Genomic DNA, 22,529 nt, shown 5'->3' on the forward strand with positions numbered 1-22,529 from the left:
CTGAGCAGCGCTACTTCTTCAGGGCAGCCTGGATGCTACATTGACTTGGTATCGGAAAGTGATTAAACAGTCCAACTATGCCAGGGTAAAACACACAACCAAAGCAAAAACAAACTGGTATCCACTAAAACACATAAGAGTGAAGGTCTGCAGATCCAGCAAGAATAATTAGTGGCTGAGCGTTCCCGCCCCCAGTTGGTTCTACCTCCCTGGCAGGCTTGTCAAATAAGGGATGACACTAATCACGTTAAAGTGAGATGGGCTATGGGGATTTCTGTGTGCTTTGATCAGAGTAATGACATTGTGTCTAATCAGGCTGATACCCCAGTGTTTCCCTGTTTGCCTTCACCCTCCTTGTCCCACTTTTCCCAATATCCTACTTCTTATATTTAGATAAAGTATCCATTAATTCTGCCCTCGTGTTTCTCATCTTATACATTTATTCAGCATGTTAGCATTCATAGCAAGTGACAATGATGGGGCACTTGAAATGCATTTTCTTCACAGTATGTCAATAATCTGGTCGATGGTTTTAGTTTTTTAATGTAGTGGATATAGTTGAGCAGAGTGTGCTATCATGACCATTCTCCCATACTTCCTCACTGTGTCCAGAGCAATCTAATTAATGCTGGCAGAGCATTTACTGTTTGGGAAGTTTTTGCTTCTCCCAAGCTGAGAGGAGGAATCTGTCAGGGCACAACTCCAGATATTTATTTCTCCAAATAAGTAGTGATGACTTTGTCAGGACACAGTGTTTGCATTGGCTGTTGGGGGATGGTTCGTGGTGATGGTGGTGTGTGGAAGGGTTAGGGAGGCACAGATGGACATGTGAATGTATAAATTGTGTAGGAGTCTGGGTGAGCAGGCCCTTGCCTCTAGCTTTGGTTACACAGAGTCACTTGAAGCCATATTTTTTTTTGGCTCCATGCTGCAAGATAAGTCCTCCCTATCTTCTTTTCACCCTGTGCAACAGACCATTATTTGTTCTGGCTCATTCTCGAGAGCCCACAGGATCGCTCCTGTCCAGATTCTGCACACTGATACAAATCAAACAAATGATTGCATGCAAATAAGGGTGAGCGTGGAGGAGAAGAGCTAAAGACTATATTTAGCTCATGTCACATTCACACACTGTGATTCATACGGAGAATAAATCTTTGCTGTCTAGCACCAAGCAGCCGTGCTTTGTATTGTTGCTTTTTTTTTTTTGTCTAGACATCGACCTAGGCCTCACATAGGAGTAATGAATGGAATCATATTGAAAACCTACAGTGACACTTTAATTGTTTGGGAATGGGAGCAACGCCACCTTAATTGGAATCCCATCAGGGATAGGTTTGGGGGCTCCTGCTTTCTTTGTTTTCTCAGCATTGGCATTGACAGGCTTACACAAAGGCCAATATAAATTTGATACATAGGAAATGAAGTCTCTATTGAGGCTGACAGTCAGTCTGTAGGGTATGAATCACCTTGGGAAGCTTATTATGATTGGTGGACATTTTTCAGTAACATCTAAGCTTGCTTTCTTGTTTGTCAGGGAGGTTTTTTCACAACTTGTGCTCTCTTCAAAAACGGGGAGACATCCACAGGCGTTGATTGGTAGAAACTTTCTCTACATTGAGCTGCCGAGAGCTCCTGGCTTTCAACAGCTCTGTTTGCACACTTGTGTGTACTTCTTCATTGGCACTGAGAACAATGTCTTCAAATGTTGAGTGTGACCTTTGACATGCTACAATCAGATGTCTGTTTAATTACCTGAGAGCAATATTATTTTATCATGAACTGACTCCAGCAATTGATTAGTCACTTGAATCTTGTAAACTCATAAAAAAACAAAACAAAAACGGAAAAAAACGTCATTGTTAAGGAACTTGGGGCCTTTCAGAAACCTTGGAGAGCCTCTCCATTCTGCACTGACGAAAGGTTGCAGAGTTTTAAGAATTGTTTGATGTTCTACAGATGACACTGTGAATCCTTTACACAATGTGTTTAAAATTCTACATGATATTCAGAGAAACTGAGGGAGGACTACAAATGACAAGGTCTGGCAGGATAATTAATTTGAACTTTTTAAAACCTAAATTGCTGACAGGTAGAGAATGTTTAAGCAAAGACACATTATCCTCTGGCCTCGCCAATTTGATTAAGACAGTGAACACACATTGCTAGCATGATCTAAGGGAGCCTGGCCTGGTTCTGCACTCTGCTCTTTGTTGATCCTTTTTTTCTCTTTCGGCAGAATAGTTTATTACCTGCTGCATTATGATTTCATTCCATTGGTACAGCTTCACATGGGGTCTCGACCTCTTTCAACCTGGCTTTTTTCTCCCTACAGGTGGCTGGTGGAGGAGAAGCTTCTCAGGGGCAGATAGAGATATTTTCCCTCAACAGGCCCATGCCAAGGGCTGTAAAGAGCCTGCAGGTCGGCTCTGCTGTCCGATGTCTGGAATATGTACCAGAACCGTCTCAGGCTGAGGAAGTGGAGGCTGGAGTTCACAAAGCGCCCTCGGGGATCGGCGCCAACATTTGTGTTGGATTAGACGATGGCCGGTGAGAGACAGATATTGCAGAAAGCAACAGATGCCTGAGAAAAAACGGGAAAAAAAGCTTTTGTGTTTATAGAATGAGCACAAATTATCAAATTAGATTCATCAGAAATAAGTTTTATCCTCAAAAAGAAGCAAAAATATCAACATAAGAAGATAAATAATTTTCAATGTGCTCCATATCTTCCCTTGTAAAATAATATCCTGTTTTATCCTTTGTTACAGCCCCTTGAGATTTCTAGCAGTATAGATTTGCTTGTCAATATTTCATCAAAGCAAGAAATCAGAGCTGATTCCCAACATAGCATCAATACTGCTACTGCTGCTACGATCAGTTTCATTTTCAAATCCAATAAACCCTCTGATCCCCACTGTGTGTAATAGAGGATAGGTTTAATCTCAGTCTCCTGCCATAGTTACAGTGAATGAATAGTTTTTTTTAGACAGAGAATATACTTGAATTGCAGATTTATCCATTATGTTATTACATTTCTGTAATTTTCAGTCGTGTTTAGTCATTTGTATACTACCCTAATCAGATATCAGCAGTTTGTTTGGCACATTCTCACTGCTGACTCATTCTCTTAAACATAAGTGTCTGTCAAGGGAAACAGAAAAAAGACACAGTAAAAATAAAAAATAAAAAAATCAATTTCTGCGTTGCAGCAGAGTCAAATAACTGTCATCTCCAATGCTACTTCTTCTACTTCTTCTTCTTCTCTGGCAGAAAGAAACAAACAGCTATGTGCATTCGTCATTCTGAAGAAGACAGCAAGATGTAGCAAAGTTAAGATGGGATTTCAAACATGAGAAAGACAGAGTGGCTGCACTTACACAATGCTTTGCTCCAGAGTGAACTGTTAAATCAAACTGCATGAAAACGAGGCACTCTGTCATTTTAAATGACACCCATTTATCATGTTTGCTTGTGCTGCTTTTGTTCTTCCAGCATCCTGGTCTATGGCAGTGTGGACACTGCAGCACAGTGCCTATTGACCCTGAATAACCCAGAGGGCTGCCCTGTGCTGTGCCTGAAGCACTCCTCGCGCTTCCTGTTTGCAGGCCTGCGGAACGGGACCGTGATGGTTTATGGAAGAAATAACAGCGGTAAGGTGCTTGTTGTTTTTTTGGGGGGTTTTTTTTACAATGATGGCTCATACTCGGGGGTGGCTGTGCATGGTCTTTGGGGAAGTGAGATAGTGTAGTCATCATGGGTTTATGGAAAAAATATTAGGCAAGACAAAAATATTTAAAAAGACTATATGTTCTAAATACTCTTTTTCTAAACTTGTTTAACTTGTACTTACTGTAAATGAAGTGTAGTATTTGTATTTGTGTGTGCTATTTTCTACTAATGCAGTTCACAATAAATTACATTTCAAATAGTTTCATTGATTATTTACTGATGTGACATCATCCCCTTTGCTTCTATAGATTGTACCTGCCTGGAGCCGCTGTGATTTATTTCAAATTTTTATACATCATATACTAAGTAAAGTAGCATAGTAAATATCTATTACAATCAAAGATAATTTTTTCTTTATTAATTCGGCCTATAAATATTAGTATTACCTGTCATGGACATAGACTGTATGATGTGTTTTTCAGAAAACTAATTTTCATAATGAGAGTATTTGTGAATTTTTTTTTCAAATGATCACAATCACTTGTCCCTTTACGCTATACTTCCCATTCCTGGGGAATTTCAAAACCAGTGTAAGTATGAAAATAACACCTCACCATGTGGTAGATGGCATGCCATGTTTAGTCAGGCATTGCACAAGGCCAGGGGGGCTTAACACCATCTCAGCAGTGGGTTACAGTCTTCACAGCTAGCAGAAGCACAATAGCTCTATCACTGTGTTCTTCTTACCTGGCCACAGTATGTCAATGCGCCTGCCTTCCTCCTGTGCTCCTCTCTCCTCCCCGACAGAAAGGATGATTAATTACACCAAGCTGCTGCGTGCTGATTAAATATTACTATTCATGCTTTGTATGTTAAAAAAAGGACAGGAGAAAAGCTCTGGAGGGTGCTGGGCAATGTTTGTGGATTCGGCACATCTGTTAAAGATTTATGCCCTTGACTAGCGTGCTACTGTCTAAAAACAAGTCTGCAGCAGCCAGGAAATGCCAAGGTTTTCAGTCGAGACCTGTATCAGAAAGCATATGAATACACACAACACATTGTTGCTCAGTGAATAATGTGCTGTAGCTTTTCTCACTGAGATACGCACATCACACATCATGTCAGCTTAAAACGGAAATATTTTACATGCTGTGGCAGAAAGTTTGATTTAGTGCAACCAGATATGTTAAAGAGGGTTTTGCTTAGTGCAAGGAGCTGTAGGGACATTTACAAGAGTGAATTTTGAAAAGGTGGAAAAATGACCTTTATAACATGCCAAGCAATTAACCTGTGGAAGTCAGAAGGCATTGTAAAGCTATTCTGCTATGAAAGGCAGAAATAAACAACTCAAAATGTTAATTAAATGGCTGGATGCACTCCCTTCTCTAATTTTGCTTCATTAACACACAGCAAAGGAAATGTAATTCACTTTATAATGTGCTTCTGTAGTTGCTGCAACGTGTGCACTGTGATTAAAACTCAAAGGAGAAAGGTCTGCTTCATTTTCACACTGATGAAGCAAAAAGAGTGAGCGACACAGCAAGACAGAGAGAGCGAGAGCGAGAAAAGAGCTGGTGACAAATAAGTTGGAAAGTGGATTACAGTGTGCACCAGACTTATTAGCATGTGGGAGGCAAGGGTGCAAACATTGTGCTGCACAGTGTGTGTTGGATCAAATGTAGGTCTACAGTCTTATTCAGTCAACCTCTAGTTCATATTCTCTCACATGGCCGTTTTTTCATTTTTCTTATATCACACCAAGGTAACTTGCTGTGATACAAGAGGCAAAAATTGAATTTAATTGCCTCACTCAATATGACACTGTTGAAATTAAAGTGGGGCCTTCAGAGTTAAAGCTAGCTGTGATAATAGGCAGGGATTTTAAAGGTTTCTACACATCCTTGTAATAGCTCGGTTGCACTTTTGAGTAGTGTATTGTTTCTTTATTGATTACATTTTTTTTTTTTTTCACTCAGATGATCTTTGGGAACCTGACTCCTGCAGATGTGTAAACCTGGGCTCAGAACCTGTGCGGACACTGTTGGTGTTAGATGACTCAGTGTGGGCCAGCTGGGGGAACTCTGTCACGGTTATGGACATCTCCAGCCTCACCACGCAGGTAAATAACTAAATCATCGCTAGGCACTTACTGTAATGTTACAGTTTACCTCATTGATTAAAAAAAAAACCCAAAAACAAAATAAAACAAAACATTTCACAGGGATTTTTCATCAGAGAAAAACTGCTTTCATCTGAGCAGACTCTCAGGATTGTGCATTATTTATCTGGATATTCTGCCTTAAAGGGAAAAATATAGATGCAATGAACCAAACTTAAAGCATTTTCACACTTAATAGCTGATAAATATTGAGATTTCACGTCATCATTTCAAACCTGGGCACATATATATATATGTGTGTGTTTGTGTGTGTGTGACATTTATTGTCAAGCTGGTGTAAATTATTGGAGCTGAATGGAAGTAATTCAGGTAGCCATTTCATATGGCATACATTACATTATAGGTAAGTACAGCTTCCTTATGTTGACATAGTTGTTATACGGAAAAAATGTTGCTCGTATAGTATTCATTTGAGTTGTATTTACGTTTTTTTACTTCCACTCTATTTTAGCAGTTTTGTTAAGATCAAGATGACAATTCTTTGTATTTCAAAAGCTTGAAAAGAATTTTTGAGGCATTGAAAGAATTGTGTGAGCAGTTAAAGAATGAGCTTCAACACAATTTGCAAGGTCTACTTGCAAGGTCAATTCCTCCAAACTCCCCAGCTGATAAATATTCCCAGTCTTCACTAAAAACACGGTTTGAAGACCTAAATGGATGGGCTCATAAGTGAAACTGCTGGAGAAGGTGCTTTTTATTTGTCTGTTTTGGTTTTTAGCAGCTTTGAGGAAAATTTCCTCTCCTTTCATTTTCTGAAAAGATTGATGCACACAGCCTCAGAGAGCCTGCATCCTAATCTGTGATGTCATCGAGATTTACTGCCGGGAGCTGCAGCGTGGACAACAAGTCAAACCCTTTGTAGAGTCATACGATGTTTGTTGGGGCTTTCGCGCACAGATAAGCTTCATTTTGCTGTAACGCACTGAGATCTGAGTTATGTTACAGAAATGTGCACTGTTATCCCCAGAAAATCCTCCTGTGTGTTGTCTCATGCTTCTCTATCTCCAAGGTGTTTATCTGTACTCAGTGTCATTAGAGGTGCACAGGGGGTGACCTCTCTAGCTGTTGAAGACAATAATGACTGGCAGAAAACAAACTCCTCTGGGTTATGTTAATATGGTATTCAGATGCTGAACTGCAAACCATTACTATTTAATTAGAGCTCCCAGATGTGCGCGTGCGTAGCTGTACATGTTGAAAAAGAGCATGTGTGCTGAGCAGACCTTCCCGGGACAAATAAAAGTTGGTGACATATAAAGATATGATGCTAAATTTGAACAAGCAAACAACCTGAAATACTAACAATAACCAAAATGCGTTGTCTCATTACCCACATCATATCAATTTGTTTTTCACTTTCAGTGTAAATGAGATACATTTCCAGAAGAAAACTGAAATAGTAAAGTAGCAAATGTATAACCTTATTTAACTTATTCCATCTGGAGCTACAGATGTTTTGGTGGCCCTTGTGCCAAATATAAAAGATGCTGATATACAACATTAAGCAATGCACAAGAGGTAAAAAAAAAAATCTTAATTTTGTAAAACACAAAGTCAGTATGTGTTTACATTTTTTTCTTCTGTTAAAATTTGCAACAAATCAGAAGAAGCAGCTGGTAAATTTGTACCATCAGTACAGAGACAGCTGCTTATTGAGTCTGCCTCCGGGTCCACATAATCAGGAGTGAGCTGAGCCAAGGATGTCTCCTTTTATTCCTTCACCTCTTTTCCCTACCCCAGTCCCCCAGAGACATGAGCTTAATCAGCTGAATGGCCGTGCAGTAGAGGCACAGTTCTGGTTCACTGTATCTCCCACAGAGCTTAACGGGTCAGCTCTGGTTACTTCCTAGCTAACCTTGTCTTCCTCACTAATGTGGACTCAAGAGGGCTGACTTCACAGGGGTGTTGGTGTATATCCAGGATCTGGAGAAGCAGTATTTGGCACTCGTAGCAAGACATATGACATGGAGCAAGGCCAGAGTATCATGGACTCATATTCACTCCTGTTCATTCCACTGTTTTCCCCTGCAGACGTTCACCACTTTGTTAGATATCATTGCACTTTTAGATCCTTTAACGACTTTGGTGGACACTGCAGCCCATCTCATCTGACAACGCTGATCCCTGCACCGTGCTGCTCGGCATGAGTCTCTTTTTAAATCTCCACATCGGTGCCTTAACAATACCTTATTATTCACATATAACCTTTTCACTGTGGTGTTAAAATCACCTGCGTGAGAAACCCTCAGGATCGTCACCACTTCAAAATTTGTGTGTAATATGTAGCTACACTCCACCCCAGTGGAGATAGATGAAAATTATAGAGGTGACAAAACCTCAGCAATACAGTGGCTGTGAGGCAAGAGAGACAAATTTGGCTGAAGGAATGTGAGGATTTATAAGCTGTTCAATCTGTCTTAAAATGCTGATATCTTGCGACAAGCTCACAAAGCCCTAAAATGATACCTTTGACAGTTTTGAATAATAGATATTATCACAGACGTTTAAACAAAGGAAATGAGTTGGAAACAAGACTTCACAGTCATGCTAGCAGTTCTGTGAGACTGTAGTTTAGCACTGTGTTGCTTTTAGCTCAATGCTAACACCAGTTGGCTAATATGCTCACAAAGGCAATGATAACATGATTTTTAGCTGTTATAATGTTTATTGAGATAATATTGTCCTTATCAAGATAAAAAAAATATATACTTTATTGATCCCTGTAGGGAAATTCAAATTGTCCAGTGGCTTATTCATGTATTTAGTAAAAATATGAGACTCTGCCTTTGTGTGAGTTGTTAAATAGTCCTTTAGTGTTTAAGATATGACAGCATTTGTTAAATAGAAGTAAATACAAGCTACAGCTGAGTATCATGGGGATGTAATTAGTATTTAGTCATAAACCAAAGTATTGGACACTATAAAATTTTGACCTGATGATGACACTCGATGTAAAGTCAGGATTACCAGAGTTACTATAGTATATTCCAGATATCTGTACTACATTTCATGGCAATTCATCCATCCAAAAACCTGCTAGTAGCACAACCAGTCAGTGGTTCACCAACGTCATTAGGATAAATCACCTGGGAACTATGAATGTCTGTACCTAATCTCCCGACAATCCATCATGAAATGTTGCGTTATTTCACTAGATTGATATGTAGGTGGCAATAAATGGAAAAGTAGAGGCTTCACACCAATATTTATCAAGATATCTTACTCAGGAACAAAGTGGTAGACCAAACTAAATTACCATCCCTGGAGCCTGGCCGCTAGTGTGGCTAAAAGGGTCATTTTGAAACAACCCTCATTTCCTGCTGATTGTACCTCCGATTTAGCCCATGGAAGTATCAAGAGAACTGGATATAGTGTGTCAAGTTAGTCAATCCCATTGTCCAACCGAGGTGCTGCAACAGAAAACGTCCCCTGAAACCAGAAAAGCAGTCTCCAGCTCATCTCTTTTCTCCCCATTGTTTCTTTTCACTTGTAATTATTGCAAGCATGCTGTTAAGCTCTCTCCACCACCAGAGGACCCTGTGTATAGTGACACTGTGGTCAGCAGTGTCTTTGTGCCACAGACACCATGTAAAAATGACAAGTTACAGTTAATGCTAATTCTTTTCTAACAAAAAAAGAAAAAATCTGTGAACACCAGGAAAATTGCAGAACGATAAATCCTACTTAAATTTCCCATCAGGCCAACTAGAGCGGCTCGTTCGCAGCAGGAGTCATGGCACACGATGGGAATGTGAAACAACTTGACTCAGAAGAAAATGAGGCAAACTCAACCAATCAAATGATTTTTTATTTCATAGATAGTCACACAGTAGGGGCTGCTTTGACTTGACAATAACGCAGTGCTTTATTAGTTTGTTTGATTTTTACATAGAACCACTTTGTTCAAGCCTGCCATTATATATGGTGTGATTACAGACACCTCTCAGCTTAGTCTGTGAGTGTATAAAGGCATAAAGAGCTCCACAAACCTCAGCACTCTGTACTGGTCTGAGACCTGTAATGTAACCAAACCTTGACAAAGTAGGGCATGCATGAGCATACCAGTTTTGATCAATACTGACTGGCAGGCCTTGTTCCTTCCTCCTCCCATTACTTCTTCTTTTTCTGCCTGCTTTCTCCTATCACTCACGTCTACGAGCTCAGAGCAGGGATGTGGACTTGGCACTCTGCGAAGGACAAAGACACCTCACCACCTGATGTAATGAAGGACTAATGAGCTGTTCAGATCAGCTGTAGTGTCTGCAGCTTTAGCTCTGCTGCTTTCCCACAGCTGGTAGAGGACTATAGGAGGGATGTTGTTGTTGTTGTGACACTGCTGAGTTGAGTGGAAAGGGCACATTACTACTGTCAAGCTTCACTGACCACCTCATCTCTGTAAGCAATGTTGGATTCAGCAGACTTATACCAGGTTGTTGGCTGAGGGCAACAGTTGTGGCTTCTACTTATCCTGTACTTGACACAGCGCGGCAGGCTTTCAACATGTTTGGTCTGTATCCACGATAATGTTTGGTGAATTCTATTTTGTAATACTAGCACCGTAACACTAGCTTAAAGTGTTATTTAATTAGTTAACATGTTAAAACACATGTTCAGGCACTTTTCGAGATTCTTGTGTACTCCAGTAAAATGACACTCTAGTATACATTTAGTTACCCAGAATGCCTTCCAGGTGGTTTCAAACATATGGCAGGCAAGATGGCATTCAACAATTACAGTATGACGGCCATTGATTAGCTGGAAGTCCTTTTAGAGGCACCACGCTTGATAATGATTAATGAGATAATTATGCAGCGGATATATTACAGTGGGATTGTGTTGTTTCTTTACAGCTTGTCAACTTATTTGAATTGTAATGGGTTATTGAAGGTGAAATTTGCCTTTTTATTATGGATATCTAATTTTTTGATGGCTGCACTTGAAAAACGAAGAGCTGTATTACAGATCCTTTCCCAGGCGGAGCAGGCACCCACTGCTGAGGAGTCAATTAAAAGAGAAAACACATCAAAGGCTTCTCTCCTTTTCCCTGATTTCAAACAAAGGAGGACCCACTGGCAAGGGCACACAAACAGGTGCTAATCCCTGTCCGCCGGTGCACTTGGGTTGGGTTGGGGTGAGGGGGGGGTTGTATTCTCATCTTCACTCACTCCCTCTCACTGACTAATTGCCCAGCCTCTTGCAACTCATGCATTGACAGTGATATGAGTTCTAAGATGTTACCCAAACCAACCCCTGTCACGCCTCGGACCGCAGGGGCTGCATGTGTTGCTATGATAAGGCTCATTGCATTTATTTCAGGCTACTCATTAAGACTGTGTGCCTGAAACTTCCTTTTTCCATTGTGCTCTTAAAAAGATAGAAGCCAGGGGAATGATGCAAAAACATGCCCCCTGTGTCAGGAACTCTGTGAATTACAAAATTAGGAGGCAGAGTTAGACTTTATTTACAGAAAAGCAAGTGTAGAGCAACAACTGAACATATGATTGAGTGGTCTGTGCTCTGACCTCATCATGTTGGATATGATTGCAGTTAATTACAGTGGACAGTTATCGTGTTATCATGTTTTGAACACTGCAGTAAATCATCTCCGAAGTGACAGTCACAATAATCAATAATCAGCAGAGCATTTATCAAACTGGAAACAAAGTGTGTGCTAAGATGAAGCACAGTCAACATAATCATGTCTGTCCACTGTTGCTGTGATTTGCATGTTTTTGATGTCTTCATATGAAGTCAACACAATAACTTTCTTTCTCCTCTTCCACCATGTTTCTTTTTTTATGTCTTCCATTCTCGTTTATTTTGTTTGTGAATTATATAATTTGGTTAAATGACATGTTTGTTCAGTGAATGAAGGGGGAAACGCAAAATAGTTGTGGTGTTGCTAAACTCCTTACAGAACGGTAGGCTAAACTGAAAAAGACAAAAACAGTTTTCAGTCCACAGATTATATAGAGAAAAAAAATCGTTCCAAAGTGTCAGTTTTGTCCAGAAGAAGATTCCACGGAGAGCTAACCTTTCAGTTTTCTGCTTTCTGTTATGGAACTAATGTCATTTGTTGATGATGTGGGTGATTGCCTTTTCTTCCTGTGTTGCTGTTATTTATAGCAATGCTATTGTTTCCATCACAGAGGTTTGAAGTCCATCCAGACCCGATGGTCAGCGTCACACACATGGCGTGTGCCGGGGGAGGGGTGTGGATGGCTTTTTCCGAGGGTTCCTCCATTCGTCTCTTTCATACTGAAACACTGGAGCTCCTGCAGGAAATCAACATCTCAACACGGTCAACGCTGCTGAACACTGGTGCGCAAACATCACACATCACACTCCGTCTTGACCTCCACACATAGAGTTCAGCCTCTATCCTGCAGTGCAGCTGAAACACGTTTTCTTTTGTGTGTAAAAACCCATAATATTGATTTTGTCTCTGACGCTTTACTGTTTCAACATGTCTGCCACCAAATTTCATTTTATTTGTACTGAACACATTTTTGTCTTGATTGGAGAAGAGCAAGGAGAGGGCACCGATTTAACACTGATGACTTTCTCCTCTCTTGAATGATATTCTTGTCTTGTCCAAGTTGCTCCTTGGGTCTTGCACTCTGGGGACTGACCTGAATAAGTATCCATCTCAGGCCTTCACAAAGCCATAATAGAGCCATGGGGTGAGAGATAGGGATTAATAAAAAAGAAATAAAGTCATTGAGGAGCAGTTAACTGGCAGCCTGAAAGATTTTCATACTAGAGGTTCCCATGGAAACACTCCTGTCTCCCTTTAAATGTACGTTTTTTTCTTTTTATATGATGCCCAATTTACCTCTTTTTCTCTGAATGTACCTCCCCACTTTTCTCCCTCTTGAGTTAATATTTTGCTTTCTTTTTGTCCCACTTTCTCCCTCTCACTCCCCGTTTCATCTCATCCGCTCTGCTTTAAAATCCCCTCACCCCCATTTCACTTCTCACTGCAGTCCATTCAGTATACTGCAGATAGCGCGTTACTTCCTGTGTGACTTCCTTCATGATGGATGAAATATTTATCAGCCAGTGTGGGTGTTTTCCCTTTTTTCGAGGGAAGAACTATGGTAAACAAATTAGATAGCAATGAAGCATACCTAAAACTGTGGAGTGGTGATAACAGCACACCACATGCGGCTCAATGTCAGTTTGCTTCCAAAATGCTCAGGCAGCGGCACGTGGGCCATCAGCTTGTTCAAAACATGTGAAGATCATTCTGAGCTTCAGGGAGTGGTATAAATGCATCTGGATTTAGAAAATTTTGTCCTTTTCATTGAGTCACACCAGACTGTGATTGATGTATTTAGAGCAATACTCAAAGCTGTGGTAGCACTCCATCTCATCAGAAAAAAAAGGGGTTTCTCTAGTGAGTTGAGTAAAGAATAAAAAAACAGGCATGTGTTTCAGAAGCCGAACTTTTCTCTCTTAGATCAAAGTAAAGAGGAGACTTTAAGGAGAACAGACTCCTGTGGCCGTCATATCTGGAGGAAACCGGTGACCCGGAGGTCATTTTCACCCTGCACCAGTGCCTCCCCTTGAAATATGCAGCAGATTTTAGGGAGGGTGGCAGCCTCAAGGCTCGGGTCCTGGGGGAAGTTACAAGGTCAAAAGAGAAAGAGTTGCTCGCCTCATGTCTTCTGGGTGCACAAACGGAAGAGGATCTTTGACTTAAGTTGTGATTTGTTGAGCTCACAAGAGAAAAGAGCATCCCCCGACACTCTACAACCACAGATACTGCGCATGAAATACTGATAGTTTCTCTCTGTCAATAGGTCTCTGCTCCCTTAGGTTTCTCCTTGACTTATGCTAGGACATGCAGTAATGATATACCCCCTAATCCTCTCCCCTTAATGTGATTTATACTCCATAGGGAATTCCAGTTGCAGTAAACAACAGAGAAGTTTCTGAGGCAGAGGAAACTGCTGATCTCTTCTCTACTAATGCCTTTAATAGTTCTATCCTTAGGGTGAAAAAATAATATTCCAAAATAAAGTCCTCAGTGACATATCTCAGAGAAGCATTTATCTTTAGAGACATCTCCTTTTTAAGGCAAATACCGGCTCCCACGATAAACCCACTACGCACGGCAGAGTGTGTGCATCACTGCAAAAATTGGAGGTGCAAGATTGCTCGAGGTTAAGCTATACCTCCTTAATCTCAAGTGTCTTTGTCATTATCCCTCTCTATCACCGTTCTAAAAGACAATGCCTGGTGCCCACATCTTCCGACTTAACTTCAGATTTCATGGCAGCCCAAAAGTGGGTGTTCATGAGCACCAATCTCTCACTTAAGCTCTCGAAACAAAGTACAAATAGACTCTGAGGCGATGTGAGCAGGTGGCTGACAGTTTCAAGATAAAAGCCATTTCTGCCCATGCCTAACTCACTGCTGTGACCCACCAAGGTCTCCACCTAAAGGCTTCTGCTCTCTGTTTGCTGAATGTGCTCCTCTGCTCAGCCTCCACTTCCTCCTGTAGACACAGCGTCAGCTTCCTTCTTGGCATGATTCATCTCTGCACAGTGAAATGAAATAATTAATGACACTGTGGAGCCACTCATGCAAATCATCATAATCTGAGCATGACACAGAACAAACATGTAAATACAGCTACACATGTAAATGAGCATCCTCTTAGTTGTGATCACATGAGTGTTGGTGTAATTCAATTATAGTTGCCATGGATATTATGGTAAATGCTTCTATAGATAACTAGGCCACAAAGGGAGCCAAGAGCGGAGGGACCACAGAAGGAATGCAGAAATAAATTCAAAACAAACAATGTTTTTCACCCCTTTGTTAACTGGAAACAAAGGATGTGCATGTACAATATAATAAGAGCGTGCAATTATCCTCTCCCCGTCACTAATGCAGTGCTACAAAAACAGGTCAGCAATGGAAAAGAGCAGAAAAGATATGTTGACTCTTCCATCACACACTATCACGGGATGCAAGAGGGTAACTTCATCCAAAGAAAGCCACTGCTTAATCTCAACCCACGGATTATCAGCACAAGGGAAGGGAATTAAAAAATCACCCTGAATTACTTCACTTGTCTCACTAACACAGAACCTCAGTAAACACTGATGCTAACTTGCTATATCTCATCTGCTCTGAGTAGGGACAGACCAGAGTAAACAAACCAACCAACAAACATTGCAGTTTTATCTATGTTAATGTATAACAGCAGGTCAACCTCACACACTCCCTGTGAATACAAAATGTTTAATGTCTTCATGTGATTATGTGCATATGTGAGTTTAAATGCACAAGTTAGTGACACACTGAAATGATTTTATTTACGTTCAAATCAAAAGTATGAATTTTTCTGTCATTGCAGATCTTTCTGCTCCAGTGGCTCTAACAAAATTTTCTCAGTATGTGATGAAAAAAACGTAGCTGGCTGTTTTCTGGGTTCAGGTATCTAATACGAGGAACCGCCATCAGCTACTGTAGTAACTATTTGTATTAAAACCAAGTGTGAATAATATACACTGTTTTGTCTGTAGTCTTACAAGACAGAATCTTGTACTTCAAAGTCTTGAAAGTGTCCACCATTGCAGCAAAACACTGCTTTTCAACCTGGTGTGAAGTTCCTCTCCAAAGACTGTGCACACCCTCAATAGTTTTCAATTATTCTGGCTGATTTGACCTATTTTCAGTTTGAAAGTGGAGGTGTTTGGTGTTTGGTGTTTGCTTCGAGCGCTAAACTAGGACACCTATAAGAATTAAAGCAAAAGAAAATGTTCTATGTTCTTCAGCTGTAGCAGTCACCAAAATGACAACAAGGTCAGGAGGATGTCAATCAGCCCGCACAGGTCTGAGAGGAGGGCTGACCCAATCACCCAAAATGATTGAAAGCACCTGTGAGGTTGTACCATGGGTGTGTAGAGCCTCACTTATTTGGGGAGATAATGAATGTTTGTCAAAACCACTCAGATCTCAAACAGTAATGTATAATACTAAGTTTAGTGTTATGAGAGTTTTTCTTTCAACTGGGTCAGCAGCAAGTAGACAAATCCAGTTTCTCTTAATCTTATGTAACACACAGCCCTGGGTGGCTCTGCCGTGTTCAGCTTGTGATACGCAGATTGATCACTGAGCTTAAACTTTACCCAAAACTAACACTGGTAACTAACAATCAAAGTATTGATAAAAGTTCATCATGCTAGGACCTTTATATCTTTCCAAAATGCAGCATTTTGAAGAGCCTCTGAGGAAAATAAAATCATTGGTCAAGTTCATAATTCACTCTCGAGCAGATTTGTTTTGTCAACAGGGATTTAATCTCTTATTCTTTCAAACGGCACCATAATCTGTTGTGTTTCTGAGCTACCTGTCATTCTGTAACAATAGGTGGCGAAGAAAACTCAACTCCATTTTCTGTTACTTTCAAAATTGCAGGTCAAAAGAGCATGCGAGTCACGAGTCTCCTAATTTGCCACGGGCTGTTGTGGGTGGGCACAGCCCAAGGCTTAATTATCACTCTTCCCGTTCCCAAACTGGAGGGCATCCCCAAAATAACAGGTATGGATCAGAGGGGGCGGATGACTGTGATTGAACAGCCTCTTGACAGGTCAAAAGAAATGCGAAGAGGGTTTTTTTTCATGACAGAAAATTACTCTGCACTGCCCATTATTGAGGTCACACTTCACATTTTTCTTGTGGCTCTGGGAATCAGTGCAAATATTACCAGGCAGGCAACACACAAATCATATTGTATATATAGTCTTGCAGGGTAATTTAAAAACTGCCTGGCAGCGTTTTGTTTATTATACCAAGCAAATGAGGTCATTAGTTTCCCTCTTGCACGAACCTTAGTTCATGACCATCAAATTTCTAGTGTGTTTATTGAATAATATGTAAATATACCACAACCTATAGCTACAGTCATTACTGTTACAGCAGTAAATTATAATAAATAATATACAGAAAACTGTTGATTATGTACTTTATGATCCAAGGTTGGCTTCCAGTTATTTTAACTTCTCACAATTCAAACTACAACTTGCAATATAAGCTCTTTTACCTCCCCGTAGAGGAGCAGTATCTGTTGTCTCTGTGGATGATATTTGAATGTTATGTCTGCTTGCCACAGGAAAGGGTATGGTCTCTCTAAACGCCCACTGTGGGCCTGTGGACTTCCTGGTAGCCACCACCAGCACCCTGTCTCCTGAACTCCTGAAGAGGGACTCTGTCGGGGATAGCCCAGACTCTGCCTGTGGAGGCGAGGACCGCAGCGACACCTCCTCTCAGGAATCCCTGCAACAGTCCAGCTCCTATCAGGGAGAGGGGAGAGGGAAAGGACGTGGCGTCCTGCTGCAGTACAAGCTGCGCTCCACATCAGGATTACCCGGGCGGCCATTAACGGCGCTGGGTGACGAGACGTTGGACTCCTCCCTGGAGTCTCTGGAGCACAGTGTGGAAGATGGATCTATCTATGAGCTCAGTGATGACCCAGAAATGTGGGTTAGGGGGCGTCCTTGTGAGAGGGACGGGGGACGCAGGGACAGGGTGATCTCTGCTGCGGTTATCTCTGGAGGCAAGGGCTTCCGCAGACTGAAGGAAGGAGCTCCAGCAGGTACAGGGACAAGTGTGGAGGGTTTAGAGAATATTCTCATGGTGTGGCAGCTCCCACTGACAGTGTGATGTGGAAAATATATGACAAGGTGACGTGTATTTATAGATGTCTACTTAAAGCTTCAAGCTCTGCCTTGAATATCCTGTTCCATATATTCAAGAGATTTGAATACATGATGAGAAGGTGTTGCCACTGTTACAGAGCTTGACATCTCATGATTTTGCCTGTGGAATAAGAAAACTAAGACATTCTGTTTAGTAGAAGTACCGTCAGCCCATAGGACGCTTTGAATGTTCAGGATTGTGCGTCATTATCTTCCCAGCGGTGGCAGTGGCTGCCACAGATTAGTTCCGTGTGATTGTTTTGATCTGGTTTCTCTTCCTGCCTAAGTTAGGAGTGATATGCAGTAATTTAACCTCATCATTGCTGCGTGTGCTCTGCCACATTTATTTTATGCAAAGGACGTCTGTGAGATGGACATGGACAACACGTCTTTGAGAGGCAGCCTTTGTTGAATCTGCCGTGCTCTGCAGAGTTAGCGATGGACGTCTTTTATCTGATCCTGTGGGAGAGATCCCATCTGTTTGGAGCTGGAAGCTGGGGACTACCACTGCATCACAAAGTACATTAGCATCACTTTATTAGCTTTGCCAGCCTTTCTTTCATCCCGTATAATGTGAATGTAAGATACCTTCTATTGTGTCTCAAAATTGAATCTGTGCTCACTTAAAAGAAAGAAAGAATTTCAATTTTGCTGTGTTGCTGCAGCTGTTGCAAATTTTTGGCTCGGAAAAATTAGACGCTTCCACGTTCTGGCTGAAAAATCACGTGTAAAAACAAACCGATGTGGAGAACAAAAGTTGTCAGAGAAAAATGTTATTCCTCGATGTTACAGAATCTATATTTGCACTGAAAAAATTTCTTGGTCATTACAGGTTTATTTGAGGAAATGAAACTATGGTGCCACATTTTACAGTGTTCTCTTGCCTGTGTACTGTAAGTGGCAGATATCTGTTTGATCGTTTACTGTCATCTATCAGCTAGATGAAACAAATGTGCAAACAGTCTTGTTAATACACAGATCACATTAGCTGGAAAACCCCAGTTACACATCAAAAGCAAAACTCTATGAATGAAAGATTAAATAAAAATGCTGCACTCCTCTAAACTGCTATTGGCTATGTATCAACTAAGGGAGCCTATAAGATAAACACCAATGAGCATGTTTAGGTGCACATTCATTTTAAATGACATACAAGATGATCCTGATGAAAGGTGGTGTTTTACAATACATAGCACAAGTCTGCGCTGCAATAAACATTGATGTATATTATCTGTGATATTAACCAGGACTCTAAATCGCGTAAACCTCGTCCCATCAACACTTGTTTCCTTTGCTAATATAAATAATGTAAATATTTGGGATTTAATGCAAACATTAATGTTTTATCATCAGGATATGAGGATGCATATAAACGGCTTGTCATTCCTGTCTAGTGGAAACCTCACATCTCCAGTTTTGGTGGTTATCGTGTCTTCAGATCAGTTGAAAGATTACATGGTCTGTCTTTAACCTGATATGCTTATAAAACCCTTTTAAACCCACATTGAATGATATAAAAATGTATTGTTGTGAGGATATGTACATGTTGTTCTCTTTTTTTTTAACTTGTGAAAGGATGAGATTTGTAAATACACTGTGTTTATCCTGAAGTGTATTGAATCTGAGCTGGTATGAGAAGCAGTCAGTGGTACTAAGTAATATTGTGAAGTTTTTGCTTCATGGCTTCTTAATTCAAAGTTACAGCAGCGTTGTTAGACAAACAACAGAGAAGATGGACTGTTGACACTGGCATTTGTTTTGCAGAGAAAACCAAGAAGTACACAGTTCACAGGCCACATCCTTCACAGTGAATTGATACAGTAGGTGGAGGCTGCACAAGGATCCGTCTATGAACATGGCATTGTGGCTTTTCAATAGACCGAGCAGTGGTGAAGGTTATGGTATATCATCTTCCTCTACCTGTCTCTACCTAGCCCTCCTTCCACACACAGATTCACGTCTTATCTCCCATCACAGATGAGGCATAAAATTAATGTTTTGTATTTCCTTGAGGCACATGGAGGTTTAGTTTCTCTTTTCCTCACAACTGAAATTCAAAAGCATTTAAGAAAAAAATAAAAATGATAAGATGATGTAAACTGTCCTTAAATGCTGTCATCTAAATGTAAATCTCAATCTCGTGTCAGAAATGTATAGTCTAATTCATGTGAGATTCAGTGCTGCTGGAACCACAACCCATTCATGGTCACTATAGAGGTTGTTTGTTCAACCTTAGCCAGAGGATGAGAGTGTTCTCCTGCCTGAGTAGCCTGATGAAATATACATGATTCCTTTACAGAAGCTGCCACGGAGTCGGCATTGTTGAACTGTTTCACTTGCTTATCTGCTAACAACTCAGATTTAATCTCCCAAGCATGTTCTGACCTTTGCTGGACACTGACTCATTCATTTCATTTGCTTCTATGTTGCAGGTATTATCCATACACTGAATATTGATACTCATGAATGAACGTACTGTACTACTAATTACAACTGTTACTGTTCTAATGAAACCGTAAAGAGGAGTTTGATATTTTAAGATGAGACTGTCTGAGACAGTTTATTTTCCTGCAGTATTAAAGGTTATTGCGGTTTATCAAGAATGGGATCTTATTTGTGTAGATTTGGTTTTCGTTTCTATCAGTTATGTACTGGACAAGGTGACTGCTGAGAACTGGGACATCAATAAAAGAGATGAGCAGTCAGCTGATCATACAGGTTTTACACAAAGACTGGTTTGCCAGAATTATTCATAGGAAAAAACAGACAAACGTTAAAATTAATAGCCAATTGATGTGTTGTGAACATCAGAACATTGTCCAAGCTCAACTTTGACCTACCGTGCTTGCTGTAGTCAGATGATCAGGCATCATGACGTATGTTGCAAATGTTTATAACCTGTGGGATCACCTGATTTCTTAACCATGTCGCTGCGTTCCCAGATCTGGCTGTGGTGAGTACAGTATCACCAGAACTGATGAAGGTCAAATCTACAAAAGTATGTTACTGAACGAAGGCAATAAACCGGAATTGTCCTTGAAGCAAAGGTATTAAACTTGATGCCATCACAGGCAAATGGAAGCAACAGTGCTTGTTTCCTTTTGGTACAGTACTTTATTGTTACATGTCTAAACATTGTCTAACAAGCTTATGCTAAAATAAAACATGTTTAAACATGAGTGTGAGTTTGATCCTTTTATATGACTGATTAAGGATGAGGATGTTAGGGATATATTGTGCATCTGCAGCATTATTATGCTAATGAAGTTATACTTTTCCTGCTTCTCTATGACTCAGCAACAGAAAATCCTGTCTTTGATCATATCATTTGGATTATCTTTTTACTTTCTTACTTTTTTGGTGTTTGGTTATTCAAATTACAAGAAGATTACCTCTACATCTACTGGAAGCCAGTGCTTAAAAAAACAAAAAAAAAACTACATGAATCTTTTTGTTGAGTAAAAGAAATACAGAGACAGACCAAGAAAACAAAATCTGATGTAATGCCTTTTAATTTTACACTCAGATGTGTTTCATCTTCAATACACTACCCTCTAGACATCACATCACAGGTCACAGTCTAGTTTATTTGTTTTTTGTTGCTTTTTCAAGAACATTGCAGTCTTCAAATCCAAGATCAGTTTACATGTTGACTGATTAACCCTTTGTTGAAGCAAAAGCTTGAATTTACTCAAATTGACTTTTTGTCAATTAAAGTGCAGTTTAAGTAAAACTTCCTGGTTAAATGATCACCATGGAGACTTGGTTTTGTCACATCCTATATGCCTCTTCACCTTCATCCTATGTGGAGTGCCAGCAGCTTCTGTCGTCGCTGGCACACACAGCACTTCAGGGAGACAGGCAGGATTGTTACGAGCCAGCTCAAACTGCAGGTGAAAACACACAGGGGAACCCCCGCTGTTTCCCATCCTCTTCTCCAACCCCTCCTCCTCTGAATCTCTCCATCCTCTTTACTGTATCTCTCCCCGGCTGTGTTCTTTATCCGTCTGTCTTTCAACAAGTGTCAGAGAAGTCTGCACAGAATGCAGGTCCAACAGTCCATCATGGTGGGAAATGAAGGGTTGTGCTATTTCCTCATGACCACTCATCAGGTCAATGTGCACTGTCGCCCTTTGACCTCAAAGTTACATTAATAGCCTCCTCTTCCTACTAACTCCACTGGGGGCAGTCAGGCCACATAAAAGCCCTCTCCCGACCCCACCCCAACCCGCCCTCGGCGGTAACCTACAGGAAATTAGCAGGAAAAGTCAATGCTAAAACAAACCATAAATTATGGGCTAAACGAGGAGTCAGGTGTGTTTACAGCAACATTTAGATAATTACAGTACATGACTGAACTGTTCACAGCCAGCTGAGGCTTTTAAACACATTATTGCTTTATGTAAATCAACTTGAAGCTTATTATGAAAAAATGTTATATAAATATAAAAGACCTTTCTTATTAGAAGTAGTGATTTCTTCCCCAGATATTCATAACCTGGGTGTCAGACAAAAAAACCAAGGCTTTCTCTGACATTAATGTGCCTCCTCACCCTCTGTGGATGTGTATAATCTAGGCTTTCTTTACTTGTACTCTTTTCAGTTTTGCCGCAAGCTCTTATTTACCCAACATTTTTTGGCTCATAGATGTTATCCTGGGAGCGCCCAGTGCGCAAACCAGCATCCAGCAACACAATGAGGATCACAGCACAACAGGAGTCTCCTGAAAGGTTCATAAAGCTCCAGTGAGAATGGAGAATGTAATACTGATCCGATAAAGCAGTGCTGAACTGCGCCTTGTACCTGGGTCAGCAGCAGACCACATCCCTGCCTGGAAGCAAAACGACAAAACAGGAGAAGCCCAAATGCTGTGCAAGCGTTTCACTGTCGAGACTCAAACAGTACGGGGCACAAATATGTGTGCTTTTTCTGGTGGGGCTTCACAACCCCCTTTTTTCTAAACC

General features: G+C 40.7%; 1 protein-coding gene across 5 annotated transcripts in view; it reads left to right on the plus strand.

Moving 5' to 3' along the window:
- arhgef10la (Rho guanine nucleotide exchange factor (GEF) 10-like a) overlaps positions 1 to 20,744 on the plus strand; it is a 98,046-nt gene extending 77,302 nt beyond the window's left edge. For all 5 annotated transcript variants that reach the window (XM_071492992.1, XM_071492993.1, XM_071492994.1 and 2 more), the window contains 6 exons: positions 2,336 to 2,550; positions 3,496 to 3,653; positions 5,649 to 5,791; positions 12,001 to 12,172; positions 16,286 to 16,408; positions 16,980 to 20,744. In XM_071492992.1, coding sequence (XP_071349093.1) covers positions 2,336 to 2,550; positions 3,496 to 3,653; positions 5,649 to 5,791; positions 12,001 to 12,172; positions 16,286 to 16,408; positions 16,980 to 17,530 — 1,362 coding nt within the window. In that variant the 3' untranslated portion in view covers positions 17,531 to 20,744. The remainder of the gene's footprint in view (positions 1 to 2,335; positions 2,551 to 3,495; positions 3,654 to 5,648; positions 5,792 to 12,000; positions 12,173 to 16,285; positions 16,409 to 16,979) is intronic.
- The last annotated feature ends 1,785 nt before the right edge of the window (positions 20,745 to 22,529 follow it).

Source organism: Trachinotus anak, unplaced genomic scaffold (genome assembly GCF_046630095.1).
Source record: "Trachinotus anak isolate AG129_WGS33_773 ecotype Australia unplaced genomic scaffold, CSIRO_AGI_Tana_v1 ptg000013l, whole genome shotgun sequence".
NCBI lineage: Eukaryota > Metazoa > Chordata > Actinopteri > Carangiformes > Carangidae > Trachinotus > Trachinotus anak.